At 36.8% G+C, this 27,320-nt stretch overlaps 1 protein-coding gene across 9 annotated transcripts in view; it reads left to right on the top strand.

Annotated features, from left to right (window-relative positions):
• The window catches only part of SUGCT (succinyl-CoA:glutarate-CoA transferase), a 714,452-nt gene that overhangs the window by 93,504 nt on the left and 593,628 nt on the right, over positions 1–27,320 (top strand). For all 9 annotated transcript variants that reach the window (XM_080918398.1, XM_080918397.1, XM_080918396.1 and 6 more), the window contains 2 exons: positions 1,253–1,344; positions 21,107–21,250. In XM_080918398.1, coding sequence (XP_080774524.1) covers positions 1,253–1,344; positions 21,107–21,250 — 236 coding nt within the window. The remainder of the gene's footprint in view (positions 1–1,252; positions 1,345–21,106; positions 21,251–27,320) is intronic.

Here is a 27,320-nt window from a genome sequence, read left to right as displayed (position 1 = left end):
AAGGGGGAACCAATATAACACGTTCCCTATTTCTGGCAAAGCAAGTCCCCCAGGGGTCCCTTGCTACATACTTATAAGGCAGAGTATTTTAAAAGATACACCACCAGAACTCTTCGTGTTTGCATTACCTGCCTAATAAATGGAATTTGGATCTGGAATCCCACAGCTGATAGAACCTTTAGGATTAAACGACAAGTACCAAGATTAAAAAACAGTAGGAGAAACGATTCTCCATGTTCTCTTGATTTTTGTTTTCTTTTCCTAATAAAAATAGTCAGAAAGAAAAAAAAAAGGTAGCACCTTGCTTTATATATGGCTATTATTTTTTTTTTTTCTCTTCGAAAATAAAGTGGCTGCTTTATTTTTACTTGTCAGTAAGTTTTTCTTTTTCTTTTTCCTTTTTCTATTAATAGTTTTATTTTATTTTATTTTTTTAGGACAGGGTTGAGCAGCATAGTTTAGCATAGTTTAGGCTAGCGTCATTCTCTGGGTCCTCCTTTTTCAGTCTCCTGAGTGCTAGGATTGCAGGCACGCGTGCACCGCCATTCCTAAACTATGTCCAGCTTTAAAATCCATCCCCTATAACTAGTTTACTTAGTTGAAAGACCACACAAACCTAATCTTGGCAAATACATTTTGCTTCATTTTTGTTCGGTTACAGAGAAGAGTAGGTAGTGTCTAGCGAGGATTTGGAGCAAGCTGAACAGGAAGGAGGCCTAAGAAGAGAGAACTCCATGCAAAGGGGGAGCTGTGACTCAGCTTGGTGTGCTACCATGGGAGAATATGGGCTAACATTGAATATATTTTTGAACCCCCCTTTTTACCTGAGAGGAGGTTTCTCTGTAGCCCTGGCTGTTCTGGAACTCGCTCTGAAGACCAGGCTGGCCTTGAACTCAGATCCACCTCTCTTTGCCTCCCAGGTGCTGGGACTAAAGGGGCACACTACCTTTAAAGGAAATCCTGAAATTATTTCTTATGTGCTGTTCTTTTTATTTCATTTTATTTTTAAATTGTCAACTAAATAAAAATCATTTCAAACTGCTCCAAAGCCCAGACGAAATACCCCCGAGGGCAGACTGAGGCCAGCAGCTTAGTAGGCTTTTGCATTCCATAGTTTATAGTTAATCCTTACTGCTTCTATCCAGGCTCGCACAGATACAGTGGGAGCAGTGCTGCAGTCTTTTGGAGGTGAGTGGTTTTAGCGCACTGCCACACCCCACCTAGCACTGAAGACTTGTTCTTCTTGTTGCAGGTTATGGCCAGACAGGGCCCATGTCTCACAGAGCAGGTTATGATGCTGTTGCCTCTGCTATGTCTGGTCTGATGCACATCACAGGACCTGAGGTAGGTATTCTTAGATTCTTCTTATTTATTTCTCATATTTTCCACAATCTATCTCACCAAGTTAGGGTAGAATTAATTTTAGGAAGAAACCAGGGAAAGAGAATGACTTTTAAAAAATTATTTTATTCCAGTCGTTGCCCCTCTTTTGGTCCCCCTCCCACAGTGCCTCATTCCATTCCTCTCCCCCCTTGCATTTGAGAGGTTGCTCCCCCTGCACTAGGCCTCCCCCTTCGATGGGGCCTCAAGTCTCTAGAGGATTAAGTACATTTTCTCCAACGGAGGCCGGCCAGGCAGACCTCTGTTATCTATTTGCCAGAAGCCTTGGACTGAACTGTATGCTCCTGATGGGTGACTTAGTCTCTGGAGCTCCCTGGGGTCTAGGTTACTTGAGACTGCTGGTCTTCCCCCTCAGTTTCTTCAATCCTTCACCTAATTCAACCATAGGGGTCTCTGACTTCAGCCCACTGGTTGGGTTTAAGTATCTGCATCTGTCTCAGTCAGCTGCTGGTAGGGCCCCACAGAAGACAGCCGTGCCAGGCTGCTGTCTGTAAATATATCATAGCATCAGTAATAGTGTCAGGACTTGGTGACCCTTGCCCCCCATGAGATTGATCCCAAATTGCAACATTCATTGGGCCACGTTTCCTTCAGTCGATTCTCCATTTTTGTTCCTGCTCTTCTTTTAGACAGAAAAAAATTGTGGATCAGAAATTTTGAGTGTTAGTAACTCAGTCCCTCTACTTGAGGCCCTGTCTATCTACTGGAGGTAGACTCTTCGAGTTCTCTCTCCCCAATGTTGAGCATTTTGGTTAAGGTCACCCCCCTTGAATCCTGAGAGTCTGGTACTTTCTAGAGGGCCACCCCACCTACACCCCCTAAAGAGGCTGCTTGCTTCTGTTCATTCTGTTGGCCCTCTGGGTTTCTCTCCTGTTCCCCCATATCAGATCTTGTTCCCCCTTTTCCCCACTCCCTGCTCATACCCAGATCATTCTCTTTCTATGCTTCCCATGATTATTTCCTTCCTCCTTCTAAGTGGATCGAAACCTCCTCACTTGGGCTCATTACAATTGTTAAGGTGTCTGTAGGTTTTAGCCTAGGTGTTCTATATTTTTTGGCTAATATCCACTTATCAGTGAGTAGGTGCCATGCATGTTGTGTTGGGTCTGAGTTAAGTCAGGATGATATTTTCCAGTTCCATCCATTTGCCTGCAAAATCCATGATGCCCTCATTTTGATTATTTGTGTAATATTCTATTATGTAAATGAACCACATTTTCTGTATCCATTATTCCACTGAGGGACATCTGGGTTGTTGCCTGCTTCAGCCTATTACAAATAAAGTTGCTATAAAACATGTCCTTGTGGTATCTTTTTTTTTTTTTTTTTTTTTTTTTTGTATATGTCCAGTAGTGGCATAACTGGGTCTTCAGGTAGAACTATTTACAATTATTTTTGAGGAACAGCTAGATTGATTTTCAGAGAATTTGTACCAGTTTGTAATCCTACCAGTAATGGAGGAATGATTTTCTTTCTCCACATTCTTGCTGGCATGTGTTGTCCCCTTGATTTTTTTGATCTTAGCTATTCTGATTGGTTTGAGGTGGAATCTCCGGGTTGTTTTGATTTTCCATTTCTCTGATCACTTAGGAGTTTGGACATTTTTTAAAAAGTGCTTCTCACCATTCAAGAATCCTCTGTTGTGAATTCTCTGGTTAGTTTTCTACCCCATTTTAAAATTTGGTTATTTGTTTTTTTTGGAGGTTAGCTTCTTGACTTCTTTGTATATTTTTTCCATAGGTGTGTGGGTTTATTTCTGAGTCTTCAATTATATTCCATTGATTAACCTGTTTGTCTCTGCACCAATACCATGCAGTTTTTGTCACTATTGCTCTGTAATACAGCTTGAGGTCAGGGATTGGTGATTCCCCCAGAAGTTCTTTTATTGTTGTGAATTGTTTTGGCTATCCTGGGTTTTTGTTATTCTAGATGAAATTGAGAATTGTTCTTTCCATGTCTGTAAAGAATTGTGTTGGAATTTTGATGTGCATTGCATTTGGAAGCATAGCCATTTTCACTATGTTAGTCTGACCAATCCATGAGTATGGGAGATCTTTTAATATTCTTAGGTCCTTTTCAATGTCTCTTTTTCAGGGATTTGAAGGTCTTGTACAGATCTTTCACTTGCTTGGTAAGAGTTACACTAAGGTATTTTAAAATTTTTGTGGCTATTGTGAAAGGTGTTGTTTCTTTTCTATTTTTTTCTCAGCCTATGTATTATTTATATAAAGGAAGGCTACTGATTTCTTTCAGATAAGTTTATATCTTGCCACTTTGATAAAGATGTTTACCAGCTCTAATAGTTCTCTGGTCTTGATTTAACTTTGGTGCACGGTATTTCTCTAGAGAATCATCCATTTCTTCTAGACTTTCCAGTTTTGTAGAGTATAGACTTTTGTAGTAGGTTCTGGTGATACTTTGAATTTTCTCAAGTTCTGTTGTTATATCTGCTTTTTCACTTCTGATTTTGTTATTTTGGATACTGTTCTTGTGCCCTTTAGTTAGTTTTGCTAAGGGTTTGTTTATCTTGTTGATATTCTCAAAGAACCAGCTCTTGGTTTTGTTGATTCTTTGTATCATTCTCTTTATTTCTAACTGACTTCAGCCCTGAGTTTGACTATTTCCTGCCTTCAACTCCACTTAGATGCATTTATTTCTTTCTGTTCTAGAGCTTTCAGGAGTGATGCAAAATTGCTTGTATGGGATCTTTACAATTTCTTTAAAGGTACTTAGTACTACTGAATTTCCTCTTATCATTGCTTTCATTGTGTCTCACAATATGGGTATGATGTGTCTTCATTATCATTAAACTCTATAAAGGCTTTGATTTCTTTCTTTCTTTCTCCCCTGACTAAGTTATTGAACAGAGAGTTGTCTCAGTTTCATGAGTATACGGGCTTTCTGCTGTTTTTTTTATTTTTTTTTTTGCACTTCAGTAAAATTTCTTTTATGAAAGTGGGTTCCCTTGCATTTGGGGCATCAGAATTGAGACTTCCTCTTGATGGATTTTTCCTTCGATGAGTATGAAAAGTCCTTTCCCATCTCATTTAATAACTTTTGGTTGAAAGTCTATTTTATTGGATATTAACATGGCAACTCCATCTTGTTTCTTGGGACTATATGCTTGGAAAAGTGTTTTCTAGCCTTTTACTCTGAGGTAGTGTCTGTCTTTGTCACTGAGGTGTGTTTCTTGCATGCAGCAAAATGCTTTATCCTGATTACATATCCAGGCTGTTAGCTTGTATCTTTTCATTGCGGAATCAATTACATTGATGTTGAGAGATGTTAAAGACAGATGATTGTTACTTTATTATTTTTGTTTTGTTTTGTTTTGTTTTATTGTTGTTGTTGTTGCTAGAAGTGGTATTATGTGTGTATAGTTTTCTTCTTTTTGTTTGTTGTGAAATGTTTAATTTCTTCTATTTTCTTGGGTGTGGTTACCTCCTTTGTGTTGGAGATTTTGTTCCAGTGTCCTCTGTAGGGCTGGACTAGTAGAAAGATATTTTTAAACTTTGGTTTTGTCATAGGATATCTTGGTTTCTCCATCCATAGTGACTGAAACTTTTGTTGGTTATGTTATTCTGGACTGGCGTTTATTTTTTTCATAGGGTCTGGATTACATCTGTCGATGAACTTCTGGCTTTTCTAGCCTGTGTTAAGAAGTAGGTATAGTTCTGATAGATCTTCCTTTATATGTTATTTTGCTTTTTCTCCTTAAAGCTTGTAATATTCTTTCTTTGATCTGTTCATTTAGTGTTTTCATTATTATGTGTCAAGAGGATTTTCTTTTCTGGTCCAATCTATTTGGAGTTCTGTAGATGTCTTGTACATTTGGTCATCTCTTTCTTTAGGTTAAGGAAGTTTTTTTGTAAGATTTTGTTGAAGATGTTTTTTGGCCCTTCGACATGAGGTTATTCACCCTCTTCTATTCCTATTATTCTTAGGTTTGATCTTTTCATTGTGTCCTGAATTTCCTAGATATTTTGGGTTAGGAGCTTTTTATACTTTGTATAAAATGTATACAAAGTATACTTTCTTTGACTCTTGTGTCAATATTTTCTATGGTATCTTCCAAGTCTGAGAGTTTCTCTTCTATCTCTGGTATTCTGTTGGTGATGCTTGCATCTGTAGCTCCTGGTCTCTACCTAAGTTGTCAATCTTCAGGGTTGCCTCCCTTTGTGTTTTTATTGTTTCTATTTCCATTTTTAGTTCTTGGACTATTTTGTTCATTTTTCTTTACCTACTTGATTGTATTTTTTCTGTTTCTTCAAGGGATTTTTTTTGTTTCCTCTTTAACCGCTTCTACCCGTTTCCCTGTATTTTCCTATATCTCTTTAAGGGATTTCTTTACATCCTCTTTAATGGCCTCTCATCTTTGTGAGATGGGTTTTAGATTATTATCTTGTTTTTCAGGAGTTTTAGGGTATCTAGGCTTGCTGGGGTAGAACTGGGTTCTAGTGGTACCAAATTACACTGGATTCTGTTGCTTATGATCTTGTGCTTGCTTCTGGCTCCATTTGGTTATCTCTGGTGTTAACTGGCCTGGGTGTCTCTGACTGGAGCTTGTGTTCTTGGAGGCAGGTAGAGCTCTGAGACATGGGTTAGAGTAGGTCTCCTTGGAGGCAGGCAGTGTTGTCTCTGGTTAGAGCGGGCCTCCTGTTTCCCTAGTTACTGTGGACCTCCTAGGAGGCAGGCAGGCTGTGTCCTTGGTTACTGCAGACCTCCTGGGAGGCACACAGGCTGTAGGGTGTGGGAGGGTATGAGATTGATGATCTGATGTGTTTGGGAAAGCAGACCAGAAGGAAAGTGGAGCTGGTGCTGGGTGGGGATGGGGTCTCTATGTTTGGTTTGTAGGCCTCCTGGGAGGCAACAGGCTGTAGCATGTGGGGGTTATTGGCTGTTGATCTGGGCGAGAATGACTTTTAAAATACAGTATAAGTGTGGTTAGTATAAATGAGCTGAAACTTAAATGCCAATATGACTTTATGAAAAAGAGCAATCTATTTTTATTAATATCATGTGATAAACTTCTTTTGATATGTTTTTTTATTATTTAGACTACTATTCTAAGTCAGCGTTGTGTGACTTAGAAATTTTCTTTTATGAAAGAGAATGGCTATTAGATGATAGATGTCCATTTCTGCCTGTGTTTAGTAAATATACATAGATACTTTTCATCTAGAATATTCTAAGTATTCAAGTATTTGAAAATTTATTATTTAAAGTGACAGATATAATTTTGTCTCATTTGCCACATGTACTACAGTCTGAATTATTCCTCTTCATTGATAGTGTATTGCCAAATTTCTAAACAAATATAGGTGTTCAAATATTTTGGATTAGATCAGAGCAGACTTTTGGGGGAAATATGACATAATACCAAAGCACAGTATGAAAGCCTAGTAGGTAAAGGCAAAAAACCACCCATTTCAAAACAAATAGACTGGCAGTCACTTACAGCAGGAGTTCCTCCTCTTAGTTACTTTTCTTTAGTTAATACTAAAGGGATCACTGCAGGGCTTAGATAAACTGAGGCAGAGTGACCTCCTTTAAATCTTATATTTAATTCAAAGCAGCTATGAGGTTTTAATGTTTTAAGATACAAGGACCTTTGTACTTCTGTCTTCTGATGTTTCATTTTTAGTCACAGGAAAAGAATGTATATAGCCCTTTCTTCAAATAAGGAAGGGATTGATTTTCTTTTTGTTCGTTGAGAGAACAGAGAATGGACATATCTGTCTTTGTTCAGTCCCTGGACTCTCATTTGGTAAAGATATCATTATTGTGAGTGCTTTTAAATTAAAAAAAATTAAAAAAAACCTCAGTTGGAAATAAGTGAAAACATTTGGGACCTACCAGTTTTTAACAAAAGTTAAAACTATGAGTTAAAACGAAGGAGGTAAAGATGTCTGTGGTTGCACTGGTGAACTGTTCTGCGTTCTAACAGTGTAGCTACATAGTGTTTGCTCTGCCTGGTCACGTTTAAAGATTACTTTCTAATTATCTTACAATGCAATGTATTTCATTGTCATTTTCATAATAATTTATTTTTGTTGATTTTCCTCATTTGCTGTTCTCACTCATACCCTCTTTTCCATAAGCAAACACACACGCACACATGTACACACTTACGTATATATTTAATGTGATTTTAGGTAAATAAAAATATGAATTCTATGAGTTTTTAACATTCTTATTCATACTTTTAGTTCTTTTTTTCCTCTTGACCTCCTTACCAGCTTCCCCAACTAATTCCGCATTTCCATTTTTAAATCATCCCTATACTGTGTTCCTTTCTCTAGTGCCCTCCCTGTAATGGTAGCAGTTTTACTTTCTTGGTTTCTGTGGTTACTCTAGGTAATATACTCACATCTGAAGATTTGAAACAAGGAAACACATATAAGAGAGGACGCTTGCCACTTTTGTTATTTGGTTTACCTTTTGTCAATGTAATATTTTTTTAGTTCTATATGTTTCCTTATAAATTTCATGATTTCATTTTTTTCTTATGGCTGAATAATACTTTATAGTGTCTCTGAACCACAGTTTCATTACTCGTTCATCAGTTGAAGAATGTTTGGGCTGTTTCAGTTTCCTGGTTATTGTGATTAAAGCAGTGACAAACCTGTTGAGCCCTTTCAGTGTGTGTCTAGAAATGGTATATCTGGGTCATATGGGAGATTTATTTTTAGCATTTGAGAGACTTTTGTATTAATTTCCAAACTGGATGTACCAGTTTGCAATTCTATCAACAGTCAATTCTATCAACAATGAGTGTTCCCCTTTCCGTACATCCTTCCTGGTGCTTTCTGTTGATTGTTTCTTAATCTTTGCCAATTCTGACTGCAGTGGCATGACATCTTAAATTTGTTTTGATTTGTATTTCTTTCATTGTTAAGGTCAATGAACATATTTTGAAACATTTCTTAGCAATCTATATTCTTCCTTTGAGAACTCTGCATTTGGATTTGAATGGATTGTTTGTTTTTTACTCTCTTAAATTTATTATAATATTCTGAATATTATTCTTCTGTCAGATATATAGCTGGAAAATATTCTTCTTTTCTCTATGGGCTTTCTTTTCACTTAATTGTTTTATCAGTTCTGAAGAAATATTTTAGCTTTATGGGGTTCTACAAGTCAGTTGTTGTCTGTAATTTTTTCACAAGTAAAGTTCGACTCAAAAAAGTTCAATTTTTTTTTTAGGAATTGAAATTGTTGCTTTCTATTTCCATGTGTGCTCCAGAGCTGAGGTTGTCCTGCAGCCCTCCTTAACCAAGTCCTGCCCTGGTTGATCTGGTCTCCCAGGAATGCTCTTTATCCATAGGCCCACAGCTGATACCCCACTTTTGCTCCAATAGCACAGGAGCCACAGAGCAGCCTGGGACAGGATTCTTGCTGTCAACATCTGTTCCCAGACCTAAGACTATTTCATAGCCCTCCATACCCAAATCCCACTGGAGAGAGCTGGTCTCCTGGGAGTGCTCTCACTCTTAAGATCACAGGCTCAAAGGACCGTAGAAGGGACAAACTCCAGTCAGAGACAGCAAGACTAGCTAACACCAGAGATAAACAGAATGTAAGGGACAAGCACAAGAACCTAAGCAAGAGAAACCAGGGCTACATGGCATCATCAGAACCCAGTTCTCCTACCACAGCAAGTCCTAGATACCCCAACACACTTGAAAAGCAAGATTCAAATTCAAAATCACATCTCAGGATGATGATGGAGGACTTTAAGAAGGACATAAATTAAAGACATACAGGAGAACACAGGTAAATAAGTAGAAGTCCTTAAAGAGAACACAGAAAAATCCCTTAAAGAATTACAGGAAAATACAACCAAACAGATGAAGGAATTGAACACAATCATTCAGGATTTTAAAATGGAAATAGAAACAACAAAGAAATCACAAAGAGAGACAAACCTGGAGATAGAAAACTTAGGAAAGAGATCATAAGTCATATATGCAAGCATTACTAACAGAATAAAAGAGATAGAAGAGAGAATCTCAAGAGGAAGAAGATACCCTAGAAAACATTGACACAATAGTAAAAAAAAAAAAAATGCAAAATGCAAAAAGCTTCTAACTCAACTTATCCAGGAAATCCAAACACAATGAAAAGACCAAACCTAAGGATAATAGGTATAGAAGAGAGTGAAGATTCTCAACTTAAAATTATATCTTCAGCAAAATTATAGATAAAAACTTGCTAACTTAAAGAAAGAAATGCCCATGAACATACAAGAAGCCTACAGAACTCCAAATATATTGGACCAGAAAATAAATTCCTTCTGTCACATAATAGTAAAAACATCAAATGCACAAAGCAAAGAACATTAAAAAGTGTAAGGGAAAAAGACCAAGTAACATTAAAGGCAGAACTGTCAGAATTACACAAGACTCCTCAACAGAGACTATGAAAGTTAGAAGATCCTGGACATTTGTCATACTGACCCTAAGAGAATAGAAATACCAGCCCAGGCTACTATATTGAGCAAAACCCTCAATTATTAGGTGGAGAACCCAAGATATTCTATGACAAAACCAAATTTACACAACATCATTTCAAAAATCCAGCTCTACGAAGGTTAATAGATGAAAAACTCTAACACAAGGAGGGAAACTACACTCTACAAAAAGCAAGAAAGTAATTTTCTTTCAACAAACCCCAAAGAAGATAGCCAAACAAACACAATGCCACCTCTAGCAACCAAAATAACAGAAATTAATAATCACTATTCCTTAATGTCTAATAACCCCAATGAATTAAATTCCCCAATAAAAAGACATAGACTATCAGATTGGATGCATAAACAGGACCCAGCATTTTGCTGAATATAGGAACACACCTCAGTAACAAAGACAGACACTACTTCAGAGTAAAAGCCTGGAAAAAAACTTTTCAAGCAAATGGTCCCATGAAAAAAGTTGGAGTAGCTATTCTAATATTGAGTAAAATAGATTTTCAACTAAAAGTTATTAAAAAGATAAGGAAGGATGCTTTTTACTCATCACAGAAAAAGTCTATCAAGATGAACTCTCAATTCTGAATATTTATGCTCCAAATACAAGGGCACCCACATTCATAAAAGAAACTCTACTAAAGCTCAAAGCATATATTGCATCACACACAATAATAGTGGGAGACTTCAACACCCCACTCTCATAATGGTAACAAAAACTGAACAGAGACAAGTGAAACTAACAGTAGTTATGAACCAAATGGATTTAACAGATATCTATAGAGCATTTCATCCTAAAACAAAATATATCTTCTTCTCAGCACCTCATGGTACCTTCTCCAAAATTGACCATATAGTTGGTCACAAAATAGGCCTCAAAAGATACAAGAAGATTGAAATAATCCCATGCATTCTATCAGTTCCCTATAGACTAAGGCTGGTCTTCAATAGCCACAAAAATAACAGAAAGCCCACATACACATAGAAGCTGAAAAATGCTCTACTCAATGATGACTTCGTCAAGGACAAAATATAGTAATTAAAGACCTTTTAGAATTTAATGAAAATGAAGGCACAAAATATCCAAACTTATGGCACATAATGAAAGCAGTGCTAAGAGGAAAACTCAGCTTTGAGGGCTTCCAAAAACAAAACAAAACAAAACAAAAACTGGAGAGAGCATATACCAGCAGCTTGACAACACATCTGAAAGCTCTAGAACAAAAAGAAGCAAATACACCCAAAAGGAGTGAATGACAGGAATTAATGAAACTCAAAGCTAAAATCAACCAAGTTGTAATAAAAAAGAAAAAATAAACAAAGAATCAACAAAACCAGGAGCTGGTTCTTTGAGATAACTAAGATAGACAGATAAACCTGTAGCCTGACTAACCTGAGGGCATAGAAACAGTATCCAAATTAACAAAATTAGTAACAAATAGGGAGACATAACAACAGAAACTGAGGAAATTAAAAAAAAATTCAGATTCTACTACAAAAGTCTATACTCAACAAAACTGGAAACATGGATGAAATGGATGATTTCCATTAGACAGATACCAGGTAGCAAAGTTAAATCAGGATCATATAAGCTAACCAAACAGCCTATAATTCCTAAAGAAATAGAAATAGTCATAAAAAAACCCTCCTATTTAAAATAAGCTCAGGGCCAAATAGTTTTACTGCAGAATTGTATCAGATCTTCACAGAAGATCTATTTTCAATACTTCTCAAACCAAAAACATAAGCAGAAGTAACACTGTCCAGTTCTTTCTATGAAGCTGTAGTTACACTGATACCTAAACCACACAAAGACCAAGAAAGAATGGGAACTTTCGACAAATTTCTTTTATGGATATTTTTGCAAAAAGTATTCAATAAAATTCTTGCAACCAAATCCAAGAAACATCAAAATGGTCATCCACCATAATCAAGTAAGCTTCATCACAGGAATATGGGTATAGTTCAATGTATGAAAATCAATCAAGGTAATCAACTATATAAGCAAACTCAAAGGGAAAAAAATCATCTCACTAGATGCTGAAAAAGCCTTTTACAAAATATAACACCCATTCATGCTAAAAGTATTGGAGCAACCAGTAGTTCAATGCTCATACCTAATATTATAATAGCAATATAAAGCAACCTAGTAGCCAACATCAAACTAAATGGAGAAAAACTCAAAACGATCCATTAAAATCAGGGATGAGACAAGGCTGTCCACTCTCCCCCTACCTATTCAATATAGTACTCAAATTCTTGCCAGAGAAATTAGATAACAAAAGAAGGTCAAAGGGATACAGATTTGGAGGGAGGAAATAGAGATATCACTGTTTGCAGATTATTGGATAGTATGCATAAGTGATCCTGAAAATTCTACTGGAGAGCTCCTATATCTGATAAACTCCTTGAGCAAAGTGGCTAGATATAAAATTAACAATAAAAATTAGTAGCCTTCCTCTACTAAGTGAATAAAAGGGCTGAGAAAGGAATTAAGTAAACAACACTCTTGACAATAGAAACAACGATATAAAATTTTTTGGTGTTACTCTAATCAAACACGTGAAAGATCTGTATGACCAGAACCTCAAATCCCTGATGAAAGAAATCGAAGAAGAATTCAGATGACAGGCGAGTAGATCAATGGAACAGAATTGAAGACCCAGAAATGAACCCATACATGTATGGTCACTTAAGCTTTCACAAAGAAGCTAAAACCATCCAATGGAAAAAAAAGACATAATTTTCAACAAATGGTGGTGGTTCAGAATGTAGAAGAATGCAAATTGGTTCATTTTTATTTCCTTGTAGAAAGCTCAAGTCCAAGTTGATTAAGGACCTCCACATAAAGCCAGATATGCTGAATTGAATAGAAGAGAGATTGAGGAAGGGCCTTTAATACTTGGATACAGGGGAAAGAGATAAAAACTCAGATGACAGCAGATGCTGGCAAGGATGTGGAAAAAGAGGAACACTCCTCCATTGCTTATGGGAATGCAAACTTCTAAATCCACTCTGGAAACCAATCTGGCAGTTCCTCAGAAAATTGAACATAGTCCTACCTGAGGACCCAGCTAAACCACTCCTGGGCTTATACCCAAAAGATGCTCCAACATATAACAAGGACACATGCTTCAGTCTGTTCCTGCAGCCTTATTTATAATAACTAGAAACTGGAAAGAACCTAGCTGTCCTTCAGCAGAAGAATGAATACAGAAAATGTGGTACATTTACACAGTGGAGTTCTATTCATCCACTAAAAACAATGACTTCATGAAATATTTAGGCAAATGAATGGAACCAGAAAATATCCTGAGGTAACACAGTCACAAAAGAACACATATGGTTTGAACTCATTGATAGGTGGATATTAGAAAAAAGCTAGGAATACCCATGATACAATTTACAGATCATATGAAGGTCAAGGAAAAGGAAGACCAAAATGTGGGTACCTCAGTACTTCTTGGAGGACAGAACACAGGAGGTCAAGGGTGAGAGGGACTTGGGAGGAAGAAGGAGGGCGAGATGAAGAAAGTTAGATACTATTAGGTGTGGGAGGAGAAAGTCAAGATATACAGAGGGTCAGGATATTAAACATAGGTGTGTAGGGATGGGGAATGAGGGTAGCCATCAGGAAATCCCAGATGCCAGAAAAGCAAGAGGCTTCCAGGACCCAACGAGGATGACATTGGGTGAAATACCCAGCAAAGGGGAGAGGGAACTTGTAGAGACACTATCCAGAGGTTAGGTAGGCATGACACCAATTGAGGGATGGTCCCCCACCCTTCATACAAATTTAACTCAGAATTTCTCCTGTCTAAAGGAAATGCATAGACAAGGAGTGGAGCAGAGACTGAGGGAGGGGCTGTCCAGGGACTGCCCCACCTTGTGGTCCATCCTATGTGCAGCTACCAAACCCAGACACTTACTGATGCTAGGAAGTATTTGCTGATAGGAACCTGATATATTTGTCTACCAAGAGGCTCTGTCAGATCTTTACCAATACAGATATGAATCCTTGACTCCAAACATTGGAATGAGCACTGGAACCCCAATAGAGGAGTTGGGGAAAAGACTGAAGGGGCTGAAGGTGTTTGCAACCCCATGGGAGGAACAACAATATCAATCAACCAGACCCCCTAGAGCTTCCAGGGATTAAACCACCAACCAAAGAGTATACATGGAAGGACCTGTGACTCCATCTGTATATGTTGTGAAGGATGGCCAATCTGGCATCAATGGGAGGGAAAGCCCTTGGTCCTGTGAAGGCTTGATTCCCCAGCAAAAAAAAAAAAAAAAAAAAAAAAAAAAGATAGGGCTGTGGTATGGGAATGTATAGGTGAGTGGGTGGGTGATCACTGTCATGGAAGCAGGGGAGGTGGAGTAGGTTTTTTCTTGGGAGAGGGAACTAGGAAGGGGGATAACATTTGAAATGTAAATAAGCAATATAACCAATCAAATCAAATAAAACATAACTGTCATTTTTCTCCATTCATTTTACTCTAGTAAACTTTTCCCAAGTACCTGTCCTGTAACTTCTTTATCCCATTTACTACTTCTTACATTCATGTCCTCTTTTTCATTGTTTTAGAAACATCTAATTTCTATATATGTTAATTTTATAAAATACATAAACACAACCCATTGAATCTGTTAAGTGTTGTTTGTGTGGATTTGATTTTAGGGCTTCCAACTTGGTATTCGATAACAAATTAGGATGTTTATTCTCAAGAGTGACTAATTCTCCCTTTCTCAGCAGTCAGTTATATGTAGTTATTTTTCTCCCAACAGAATATTTTTATTGATTATTTTTGGAATTTTATGTAATGTACTTCAATCACACTTTCCAGTCCTTCTAGGGATTTAGTGCAAAGGCAATGACTAAGCTGAAATGGTTGAGAGAAGGGCAAAGTAGAATAGGGAGCATGGGGAAGGATGAATCACCAAAGACCTCTAAAAAAGACATATAGAAACTCAGTAGTTTAGAAAAATTTTATACGTGCATAAAAATAATTACAATGAAATTTTTCATTATCAGAGTCAACATTATGCCTACAAGATAAATAGCAAATAAAAAGCCCGCATAGTTTATGATTATTGCTTTCCTGGGGTTGAAAGCAACTCCTTCTTGCTACATATACTTCATAGTTCAAACATAGAACTCAGAAGATTCAAGCTCAGTCTGAGGATTAGCTTTCATAGTACTAAAAGTTGATATACTAGCTGGTAAGGGAAGGAAGGAACCAAACAAAAGTCCTACCTAACTAGGATGTCTGTGCAACACATTTATTAGCTCAGCAAGATAATTCTTAGGGCTTAAAGTTGGCATTCATACCTTGGTAGTAACCAAAAACTCTTTAGTTATATTTAAGGCCCACTATTGTATAAGTAGTTACTGAAACTCAGTCAACTACTCATACCTAGTGAGGTCATGAATCTTAGACAAGAACATACAATCATCACTGTTTTTTAGAGTAGAATAATTTTTAACTGATTTCTAAATACTTGTTTAAAAAACTGAAGATTTAAAAAAATCTTCTCTTTTTAGGCAGAAAGCTACAACTAGTGAAAATGTAGGGGACAACAAATCATGGGGTGCCTGTACCTGGGCTCATGGAGCATTGCCCAAGAGGAGCTGGTAGTTTTATAAGAGTGGAGGACCAGAAAATCTGCTGTAAGATTATATTTCATAAAATGATAGGGTATATATCCATGATACTTCAAAATATGGCTACCTAAACAAGACTAGAAAGAAAAAATGGCAAAACAAAATAAGCATACTAATTGAGAAGGGGCAAATTAAACAAGTCCCATCCCTACACAAAAATTACAGTTGATATGAGTGGCCCATGCAAATCACCTTAGGACATGTTGATGTCTGTGGTCCTGCTGCAGCCAAAGGCCATGGTTTTTGTTTTTTGTTTTTTTTTGTTTTGTTTTGTTTTTTTAAATAAATTTACCTCTTTTTTTTCGGAATATAAAAAATTTAAAATACATTCACATAAGCCTCAATTTTCTTAGAGTCTTTTAAGGTATATTACTTTTCATCTCTAATTTTATTAATTTGCATCATTTATTTTGGGTAGATTGGCTAAATATTTGTCAATCTTGTTATATTTCCAGAGTACCAATTCCTTATTTGATTCTTTATTAATTTCTAGCTGATTAATTTCAGGACTGACTATTCTTATCTCTCCCCATCTACTTTTTAGGATGTTGCTTGTTCTTGTTTTTCTATGGCGTTTAGTTACATCATTAAGTAATTTATTTGAGATCTCTCAAATGTTTTGATGTTGAAACATAGTGCTATAAAAGTCCCTCTTATGACTACTTTCATTGCATCACAATAGACTTTAGTGTGTTGTGTTTTCATTTTCATTCAGGTATAGAAAAAAGTTAATACCCTTCTTGCTTTACCCATTTTTGGCTCAGCTTTGTGTTGTTGAACTTCCATGGATTAGTGTACTTTCTGTCATGTATGGTTTTCAGATAGAATGAGGCATATAATTTCAATTTTCCTGCATTTGTTGAGATTTGTTTTGTGTCTTATTTTATGGGAAGTCCCAAGTGCTGCTGAGAAGAATTTGTATTCTTTAGTGTTTGGGTAAAATTACATATATATTCTATATGATTTTAGGGTGTCATTAATTTTCAGAGTCTCTTTAGTCTATTAGTTCCTTTTTAAAGATAATTTGTGTGATAGTTTGTATATATTTGGCCCAGGGAATCCTACTATTAGGAAGTGTAGACTTGTTGGAGTAGGTGTGTTACATTATGTGTGGGCTTAATACCCTTGTGTTAGCTGCCTGGAAGTCAGTATTTTCCTAGCAGCCTCCAAATGCAGACATAGAACTCTGAGTTTCTTTTGCACTATCCCTGCCTGCAAACTACTTTGCTCCTACTGTGATGATGATGGACTGAGCCTCGGAACCTGTAAGCCAGCCCCAATTAAATGTTGTCCTTAGAAGAATTGTCTTCGTCAAGGTGTCTATTCACAACAGTAAAACCCTAACTAAGACAACCTAGTTATTGGTTAAAATTGAGTTTTGAATAAACATTTTCTAGTGTTGTGAGATTTTTTTTCTGTGGTTTTAAGACTAATAGTGTTTCTTTTATGAAATTGTCACCATCTTTGGTACATATATGTTTAGCATTGTTAGATCCTATTCTTGGTCTTTTCTATCGAGGAGGATAGTGTTTCTCCTTTCTTCATCTGATTTGTCTTGCTTCGAAGTCTGTCCTGTCAGATATTAGAATATTGCTCTTTCTTATTTCCTAGTTCATTTGATAGGAATACTTTTTCTTTCCTTTTACCCTAAGGTGCTGTGTATTATTAGTCATGAGGGGTGTTTATTGAAAACAGTAATAGGATGGATCTTGTTTTCTGGTCCAATCTACTTGTCTGTGTGTCTTTATTGGTGAATTGAAATTGGTTTATTGAGAAGAATTATTACTGAAATGTGTGTTGATTTCTGTCATTTTGTTGCTGCTGTGATCATCTACTCAATCTCTTTTGATTCAGTGTTCTGAAATTGTTTAGTCATTCCTTGTGCCTTCTTGGGCGCATTTAACCTTCTCTTTAGAACTAAGTATTTCTCCCAGTATTCTTCTGTAGAGTTGAATTAATGGTCCTTTTGTTTTGAAAAATTTCCTTTCCCATACTATATCCCCCTGGATATAGTAGTTTGGGTTGCTATCTTTGACCTTTCATAAGTCATAAAACATTAGTCCTAATCCCTTCTTGGTTCTGTTTTCTCTGTTGCAAAATCGGCTGTAATTATTATGGGCTGGCTCTGTGAGTTGACCTTTTGATCTTGATACTTTCAACATCCTTTCTTTGCTATGTATGTTCAATATTTTGATCACTGGGTGCTTTTCTGAATCTCTCTGTTATTCACCATGCTGGTAAGATCTTGAGAGGAATTTCCCTTTATATATTAGGGAAGTCATCTTGTATGGTTTTATTGAAAATATTTTCTTTTTTTTTTCAACATATAAGTCTTTTATTGTCCGCAAATTATACTTGTGATCAGGATCTTGTTTCTGGAGCTAGGAAACTGAGATCTCACTCCTCAGCCTGCCGCACGGTTCCCTTCTCAGGCACATAGATGCTATCCAAAAACTTTCTGATATCTTGTTTTTAGCTGTTGTGGCTTGCTAAATCAGAGCCGCTGAATTTGAAACAAGTTCAATATCATTTTCTTCAAAATTTAATTCATCCTTGTGGGCTTGAGTGACAGAACAAGCAACACCTGTCCTCATCCGAAACCTGCAGATGTGCTTTTCACCCAAGATCTTTTGGATTTCAGCCAAAGACTCATTCTCCTGAATGACGATGTTGATGGGGATCTGAGCACACACAGCCCTCATCTCATAACAGAAGCCCAGCGTTAACACCCTTGATCATGTTCTGAACATTACTGCAGAGGGTTCTGACAGTGGCCAGTTCCTTTCAGTTAAACCATTTGTCAAAACGAAGCCTTTTATTTTTCCAAGAAGACCCAGCTTCTACATTGATGTAATTGAACTTCCTCCACAGAGTTCCCCTGGGGCCCTTCACAATGGCTGTGTGCCCCTTCAGAGTGATGTCGACATTTTCTGCAATGTCAATCATCTGTTTGCTGAGAATGGTCTTCATTCTCGAAGTAGATGAGGCAAAAGAGGAAAATATTTTGACCTGGATCTCCCCCTCCCCCTCCTCCTCCTCTCCTTCTTCTTCTAAATAGCATTTTTTTCTTTTTTTTAATTGAACAACTTTATTTAAAAAAGATAAATGTACAGATTTTAAAAGCATTTTTGCATAACAGTATATGAATACATGTAAAACAAGATGTAATATGGAAATAGTCAAAGTTTTCTTGGTGTGTAAAGATTAAGCATAATGATTTTTCATTTCTTTTGGTCTTTGTTTTTATTAAACTTCACATAGTCTGTGGGTTGTTTCTGGGGTGTTGAGAGCATTCTGGGGGTTAGTATCCAATAATCAGTGGCTGCATATTATGTCTGTTCTTTTGTGACTGGGTTACTTCATTCAGGATGATATTCTCTAGATGCATCCATTTTCTTAAGAATTTCATAAAGTCATTGTTTCTGATAACTGAGTAGTACTCCATTGTGTAAATATACCACAATTTTTGTATCCATTTATCTACTGAAGGACACCTGGGTTCTTTCCAGCTTCTGGCTTTTATAAATAGAGTTGCAATGAACATTGTGGTGCATGTATCTTTGTTGTAAGTTGGAGTGTCTCTGGGATAAATGCCCAGAAGTGGAATAACTGGGTCTTCAGATAATACTATGTCCATTTTTCTGAGGAACCGCCAGACTGATTTCCAGAGTGGTTGTATCAGTTTACAACCCCACCAGCAGTGGAGAAGTGTTTCTCTTTCTCCACATCCTCGCCAGCATCTGTTGTCATCTGAGTTTTGGATCTTGGCCAATCTGACTGGTGTGAGGTGGAATCTCAGGGTTGTTTTGATTTGCATTTCCCTGATGGCTAAGGATGTGGAGCATTTCGTTAGATGCTTCTCCACCATTCAATATTCCTCAATTGATAACATTTTGTCTAGCTCTGTACCCCATTTTTATAGGGTTTTTTGATTTCAGGTGTCTAGCTTCTTGAGTACTTTGTATTCCTTGGATATTAGGCCTCTATCTGATGTGGGGTTGGTAAAGATCTTCTCCTACTCTGTTGTCTGCTGTTTTGTTTTCTTGACAGTGTCCTTATCCTTACAGAAATTTTGCAATCCCATTAAGTCCCAAATTGGTATTTTGACAACATTCTCTTGTATATCATCTAAGTAACATTTCTCAGGGACATTAGTATGGGAGAAATATTTTTTCATAAAGTCTTATTGTTTTGGTTATTCATGTTCATTTATTTGCAGTGGGTCCTCCTTATCTGGGGTTAGATATTATTTCTTATTATGGAAGGAATGCTCACCTGTGTTTTATTAAAGACGTGTTTCAAGTTGTATTTTTACATTCTATTATATGGGGCTTATTTAGGGTTCAGTCTTTAGGCAATTCAGTTTAAATGTTGAAATTGAATATCAGAAATAGCTGGCTCTGCTCAAGCTAAGTACAATTTCTAAATTCAGAAGCAAAGCTTCTGCAGAGTTGGAAGATCTTTACATTTAATCTTCTGGACCATGGTGGAAATGCCTTAGACTTTCCTCAGGTAATAAGTGCTGTTGCTGGTATGGGTCTAGCACACTTCTCTGAAGAGGGGGTAATTCTTAGGTGAAGATAATGTGTAGTTGGTAGCACCAATCTTGTGTCTTTCTAGAGAAGGGAGCAGATGTGCCTTGTAGAGATGAGTGGTTTTGCCAGAGTAGTTAGTGTTGAGTTAGGAGTGGTTAATATAAGCTTCCTGGGTAGGGATGTGGTCAAGAGTTAAATGGAATCATTGACTGCTTAAGTTGGGCCTCCATGCCTGAAAAGGGTATGTCCTAAGTGCTGTAGTTACAACTTTTTGAAGTTATTTAAAACTATTATTACTAGTCACAGTAAAATTTTAGTGGTTAAATTGGTTTTTTTTGGGGGGGATTTCATAAGTCTTTGGTTCTAACATGATATTACTATTTATAAATTTCTTCAGAAATACATGTAAGCATTAAGAGGCTTCCTTAATCTCTTTTAAAATCAAAATTTAAAATTAATTTAAAAGTTAATACTTAAAGTGATGGGTTTCATTATGATATTTTCACACATATGTGTCATTATGTGTCTTTTTAAAAAGCATATGCCATTAGGGTATTTGCCAGCTATTATCATGATCATAAGAAAATTAAACCAGGTTGTTTTCCTCCTTCTCTCCCTCCTCCTCCTCCTGCTGTTTCTTTTCTAAAATAGCATTTCATCCAACAGGAGAAAAACTGTTTTAACTCTTTCCTAGAATATTAACATGATTAAATTACGATCCAAAAATTCATTTATTTTTATTTAAGTAAAATACATTAAAAAGGAATTTCAAATGTGTTTGTAAAGATTTTTTTTGTTTGTTTCATTTGACTTGGTTTAGGTTGTCTTGTATGCCTCTTGAAAAATACAGTAGTAAATATACACAGCTGATATCCTCAAAACTAATCTGTTGCATTTATTTATGTGTATGTATGTGTGTACTCATGTAGATATGCATGCTATAATATAATTCTCTTATTAAGCTATAGAATGTTTGAGAAATATAAGATCAATCAATACTCAATTTCTGTTTTTCTCATTCACTCCTCAAATCAGGATGGAGATCCTGTACGTCCAGGAGTGGCCATGACTGATCTTGCCACTGGCCTGTTTGCATATGGGGCCATTATGGCTGGCCTTATACAACGTTACAGAACTGGAAAAGGACTGTTTATTGATTGTAATCTACTGTCATCTCAGGTACCAATCCATATAACATTTTTGTTGATATAACAATGTATTTGGATTATACCTTCTTTGATAGAATCTGGTGGTCACATGTGTAAAACCCATTACAATTAAAAAAGCAAGCACTCCCTATATATATACTGCTTTGTTTTGAATGTATTTCCTTTCATATTATAATTAAAAATATGATGATTGTGTTGCAATTTAAACATTGTTGTTCAATTTGAATCCTCGAGTCTCCTTGTACTAGAATGGTTTCTATACTCCTGTTGAGAGCACAGTCAGGTTCTTCTGTTTCACTGATATATGAGCTCTGTAACTTCCTTTGATGTTATTTCTTCACATTTTTTTGTGTGCCATGGACACTCTTGTGAGTCTGGTGAAATATGTAGATCTTTTCTTTGGATTGTATTTTTAAGTTCATAAGATGAGACAGTTGAATTACAAAATCAGTAAATTATATGGAAATATATTTATCTCAATTTGAAAATCATCTTTGTGTTATCATAATGTATGGCTTTTACTAACATGAAAATTTATGGAAGTTGAACTATGCTAGGCAAGCAGTCTGCTCTTATGGTGTGTTCCCAGCCCTCTTTTTACTCTTCATTTTGAGACAGTCTTATTAAGTTGACTGACCTTGAACTCAAATGATAGTCCAGGGAGACTTTGTACTTGACATCTTTCTGCTTCAGTGTCTGGTGACATAATAGTGTTTACAACGCCATTAACAGTCTGATGTAATGTTGAAAAGAAATGAGATTTCAAGAAGTATGCAAGAGATGATATGATATGAAAGGATGGATAAAATTATCAGTGATCAAGTCATAGATATTACTTATACTCTGGTGGTTTCATTGCTTGTGTTCGTAATTGTTTTGGTCAGACGTTGATGAAAATAAAGATATCTTTTTATATTCACTTACATTGTTTAACTCCTGGAACTCTTTCCAGAGACTCCAGACTAACCTCTCCATGTAGACCGTTATAGTTACAATGTAGTAGGCACAAGACTGGTGAAATGGAAGGGTTAACTCACTTCTAACATTTCATCTTGCCTCCTTCACTGGATAGGACCCAGATGCTGTACCATATGTGGAAGTTGATTCTGAATAGATAATTTTTCAGGGGTAGGAAAAAGAAAATATCTAATTTGTTCAAGGAGACATTTTACTGTGGGAAAATTACTTTCTAGACATAGAGATCTCAGTTGGGAATTTCAGATTTAAGTGGCATACATGGGAAAATAGTAAACTTGGAACACTACATTGGAGATTTTTTTCTCTTAGGCAAGATTAAGGAGGTGTGTAGAAATAAAAAAGTCAGTATGGTTGATGTTGAAATACTGTGTATGAGTTTTTAACAGCACCTTTGAATCACTGTTAGAATTTTAATGGTTTTTATAAAAGGATAAAAGAACTGTCTTCAAGATGAGTTATCCTGCTTCTCTACAGAAAGCCACAGATGATAGTTATGGGAAGGAACTAAGAGTATTTTTCTTTTTCTGTGCTAATAGCTATAATGAAACTGAGGTAAGTTAGGTATCAAATAAAACTTACATATCCAATAAGTGTGTGGGACATGAATGCTTCATAGGTGTGTGAGATATGCAATCCTATGGGATTTTGGGCTTTATAGATCCTACTCTTGAAATGCTTACCATTCTGAACAGAAGTTTTTTTTTTTTTTTCATTTATGTTTTCACTTTGACCAAGCCGAGTTTGGTCTATACACATTCTTTATTTTATACTTCAATTATTAATTAATACATAATTTTCAAAACATCATCTATTATGACATAGAAGTTGAAAAAGTCTTCTAGCACTGAATTGGTGATTCCCCATGTGGAATATGTTCTTACAGGCGTGATTGCTTCAAAATGGGTAAACTCATGGCCACAAACACTTCTCTCTCTCTCTCTCTCTCTCTCTCTCTCTCTCTCTCTCTCTCTCTCTCTTTCTCTCTCTCCTTGTTTATTCTTCTGTCCTATAATATATCATTACCACATCCTCCCCTTCCTCCACTACTCTCAGCCACCCCCCACTACTTCTCTCTCCACCAGATCTATTTCTTTTCAGAAAAAAAAAGGCTTCTTAGTATTAGCAGCTGAAGACTATATAACAAGATGCACTAAGACTAGGCACAAACACTCATATTAAGGCAGGATGAGGCAACCAAATTGGAAGGGAAAAGGTCTTAAAAACAGGTAAAAAACTAATAGACACCTTCACTTCCACTATTAGGAATCCCATAAACATCCTAAGCTGAAGAACAAAGGCATGTATGCAGAGGCACAGAAAGTTGTGTGTGTGTGTGTGTGTGTGTGTGTGTGTGTGGTGTAGGCATGTGTCCATATTGATTATTAAGATGGTAAGCTTCAGTAGTCTCAGAAAAATGTCTCTATTGTGCTTTTCATAGCATCTTCAGTGCTCAGTTCAGTATTTATCAAATATCAAGCTATTGTTCTTTAAATGAAAAATCAAAAGAATGAGAATATATTCTCATATATTTGAAAATTTAGTTCCCAGTTGGTATCAGTTGGAAAAGGTGTAAAGCATCTGGGAAGTGGAAACTTGCCAGAGGAAGTGTGTCTTTTGGGGGTAGGCCTGATATATTTATAGCCTGGCTCTATTTTCTGTTCTTTCTCTGTTTTCTCATTGTTAACACAATGTGACCTGCTCTACTCCTTTTGCTGTGCCTCTCTTCTCTTCTGTGCCTCTTTTGTTGTGATGGAATGATCCTCTGAAACTGTTAGCTAGAAGAAACACACATCTCTCAAATAGTTTCTTTTCAGATATTTGGTTATAGCAGCGAGAAAAGCAATCAATCCAGAAAATTGATACTGGCAAGTAGGGCTGATGCTTTTATAAACCTAAACATGTCATGTTTTGGAACTGGTTTACATGAGGAAGAAAATAGAACTTTGAGGTAGAAAATTCCTAGAATGCTGTGAGAGGAGCTTGGCCATGCTGGTAGGAGTTCAGAAGACCAACATGATAAGTGATATGCACAGAGGGGAGGCCTGGGCTAGTGAGATCTAGAATTGGGCTTGCTATGATTACATCTGAGTGAAGATACTTGGCCGTATTCTGTCCATGGGGTGAGAACTTGTGTGAGGCTGAGTTAAAAATTTTTACTTCTTGCTAGAAGGTCGCATAGCATTCAGTTTGTGACACGGTTACTTCTCAGTGTTCTTATTCAGATTGACGGAGAAAGAGAAAAGATGAACTACATAAAGTTTAGCAAGGAAAGTTGTGTGAGCAAGTTTAAAATTGTAGACAAGGAGCAGAACATACAGAGGAAAAAACCATACATAATTTTTAAAGAATAGCCTCACTGTCTTCAATAAGAAATGTGCCTGAAGTTAATATCCTAACCATCAACCAAGTTGTAAAAATGCAAACTTATTTGATAGGAGAAAGCAGTCTGATTGAGAATGGCATAAAATGGGTTGTTTGCTAGAAGCAGTTGCCCACGAGAGTGATACTGAAGACTCACCCACTCGGGCCTGCCCAGGAACAACAGCTGTGTTTCAAAACCGCAGATTATACCAGGCTGGAAGAAGAATCTTTCAATGTGCTCTCAGTGGTATTAATGGCTGCCGGTGTGAGACCAAACCAGAAAAAAAATACCTTCTAGAGTAAGAGTTACGTTTATACTTAATACATCATGTTTGTTCTTCGTTTTTTTGACTGTATTAGATATGTTTAATCACATGTGAGAGGAGATAAGTGGCCAGGAAATTCTAAGTATGTATGCGTGCTTGTGATTGGACCTGATTAGAAATGTGGTGAATTATGGGTTTTACATTTTTAAGCTCCTGAAAAGCAAGACTCATAGCCAGTTTTCTGGGAGTCCAGAGACAGACCTAGCCAGAGTCCATTCACTTAGCCAGTATTTAATTAAAGCTTGCTTTAAATTGTTAAATTGTGGTAGTAGTCTTATTCTTTTTTGCTTTTTTAAAGGTTTATTTGTTTATGAACATTAGTGCTTTGTCTGCTCGCACACCTGCACACTAGAAGAGGGCACTGGATCCTATGGAGCTACAGTAACAGACAGTTCTGAGCTACTATATGGGTGCTTGGAATTGAGCTTGGGACCTCTGGAAGAACAACCAGTTCTCTCTTAACCACTGAGCCAGCTCTCCAGCTCCTGTAGTCTTATTCTTGACTGGTGGGATTGACGCTAGCATAAAAGATTGAAGACTTAGGGATCATAACATCTTGCCATGAAGGTCAGGCAATGTGTGGCAGTGTTAGAGCCTCTGTAAGAGGCCCTAAAAGGCCATTTCATGAAGCTGAGATTCTATCAATCTCAGTTGCAGTGGAGGTCCTAGAATGCTGGAGATGCCAGGGATACCAGATATCTGCCAAAGTAAGAACCAACCTGTGCAAGAGAGGTTATAATTATTATACATGACACATCTGGAAGGACCAGCCCAGCCAAACCCTCTGTAGAGCAGAAGAATCCATCAGGAGTACAAGGTGTCCGATGTGGTGCTTCAGGATTGTTTGCCTTGATGGGTTTTGTTCTTCCATTGGTTCATTTTTTTTTTCTGGTATGTTTCTATTTCTCCCCTCTGCAGTGGGAATATTTACTCATTACCATTGCATATTGGAAGTATATAACTTAATGTCTCTTCTAGATTTATGCATTTGAATGTTTGCTTCTCAAGTTGGTGGCACTGTTTGGGATGGTTGTGAAGCTTTGAGGGTGTAGAATGTTACCAGAGGAAGTAGGTCATTATGGGTAGACCTTGAAGTTTTATAGCCGGGTCCCACTTCTTTTTCTGTTTCACGATTACTAATGAAATGTGACCTACCACACTTCTGTTCCTCATGCCTTCCCTGTAAGGAGAAAGTTCTTTGATAAAGCATGATATGAAAAGGATTGGATTTAGAATACAGTTAAAAATTTTGTGGGTGTTGCAGATTGGTGGTCGTGGATTCTCTTCTAATATTCATGAGTTCAACTAAGCCCCAGGAAATTTGACTAGGTTTCTAGGAACAGACATGATTTCCTTTATGTTGAGTGAACCTTAAATTAATTTGGACAACTGTTGATTATTGCCAAAATATGAGTGCTACTTATTGTATTGTGTTAATCACTTTTCTATTGCTGTGATAAAACACCATGAACAAGGCAACTCATAGAAGGAAGAATTATTTTAGGTTAACAGTGCCAGAGGCTTAGAGTACATGATATAGGACTGGAGATAGCAGGTGATGGATCACTGGTATAGCATCTAAAACCTCCTGTCTTAAGCCAAAACTGAAAACAGAGGGCTAACTCAAAATGACATGAGTCTTTTGAAACCCCAAAGTCTACATCCCTCCAGCAATGCTGCACCTTTCAATCCTCCCCAAAGAGCCACTGATGGAACCTAGCATCCAAATGCCTAAGATTTATGATGGACTCTTTATCAAACTACCGCACTGACTACACTGTAATGGTAATCTTTCTGATAGTCACTGTTTGTTTCATAGGTTTAACTGCTGGGAAGGACACTAATTGTTTCCCTCCCTTGGCAGATTGCATAGTATTTTCTAGCACTATAGAAGTTTGACTGCAGGAAGGAGACCCGTGTGTGTGTGTGTGTGTGTGTGTGTGTGTGTGTGTGTGTGTGTTTATATACATATACCCTTAAATCATCGCATATAATTTTAGGTAGATATAATAGGATTGCTTGAGGTTTTATCAAACAATCTTAGCCTTATTCATCTTTCTACTCCCCCTTTCCTGCTGTATTAACCCCCTCCTTCAGTTGTAGGCCCCTTCCAGATTTTCTCTTTGTATTTTTATATCACCTGTATCCTGCTATTTCCCTCTATTCCGTGCTCATGGTCCACTAATACTTTTCTGGTTTCTGCTTTTATTCCATGTTGTATACTCACACCCGAAGACTTGGAGCTAGTGATCACAACTGAGAGATAATACGTGGCATTCATCTTTCTGTTTTTTAATGCAAAGTTTTAAAATATTTTTTCACTGTGATACATGAGTACAATTTTTACATCCTTTCTATTCTTTTTTCCTTCTTTCTTCTAACTCCTTCCAGAATCCAACTTACACTCAAATACAT

This window comes from Micromys minutus (genome assembly GCF_963924665.1).
Source record: "Micromys minutus genome assembly, chromosome: 6".
In the NCBI taxonomy this organism is placed as follows: domain Eukaryota; kingdom Metazoa; phylum Chordata; class Mammalia; order Rodentia; family Muridae; genus Micromys; species Micromys minutus.
This window is presented reverse-complemented; position numbering and strand designations above follow the sequence as displayed.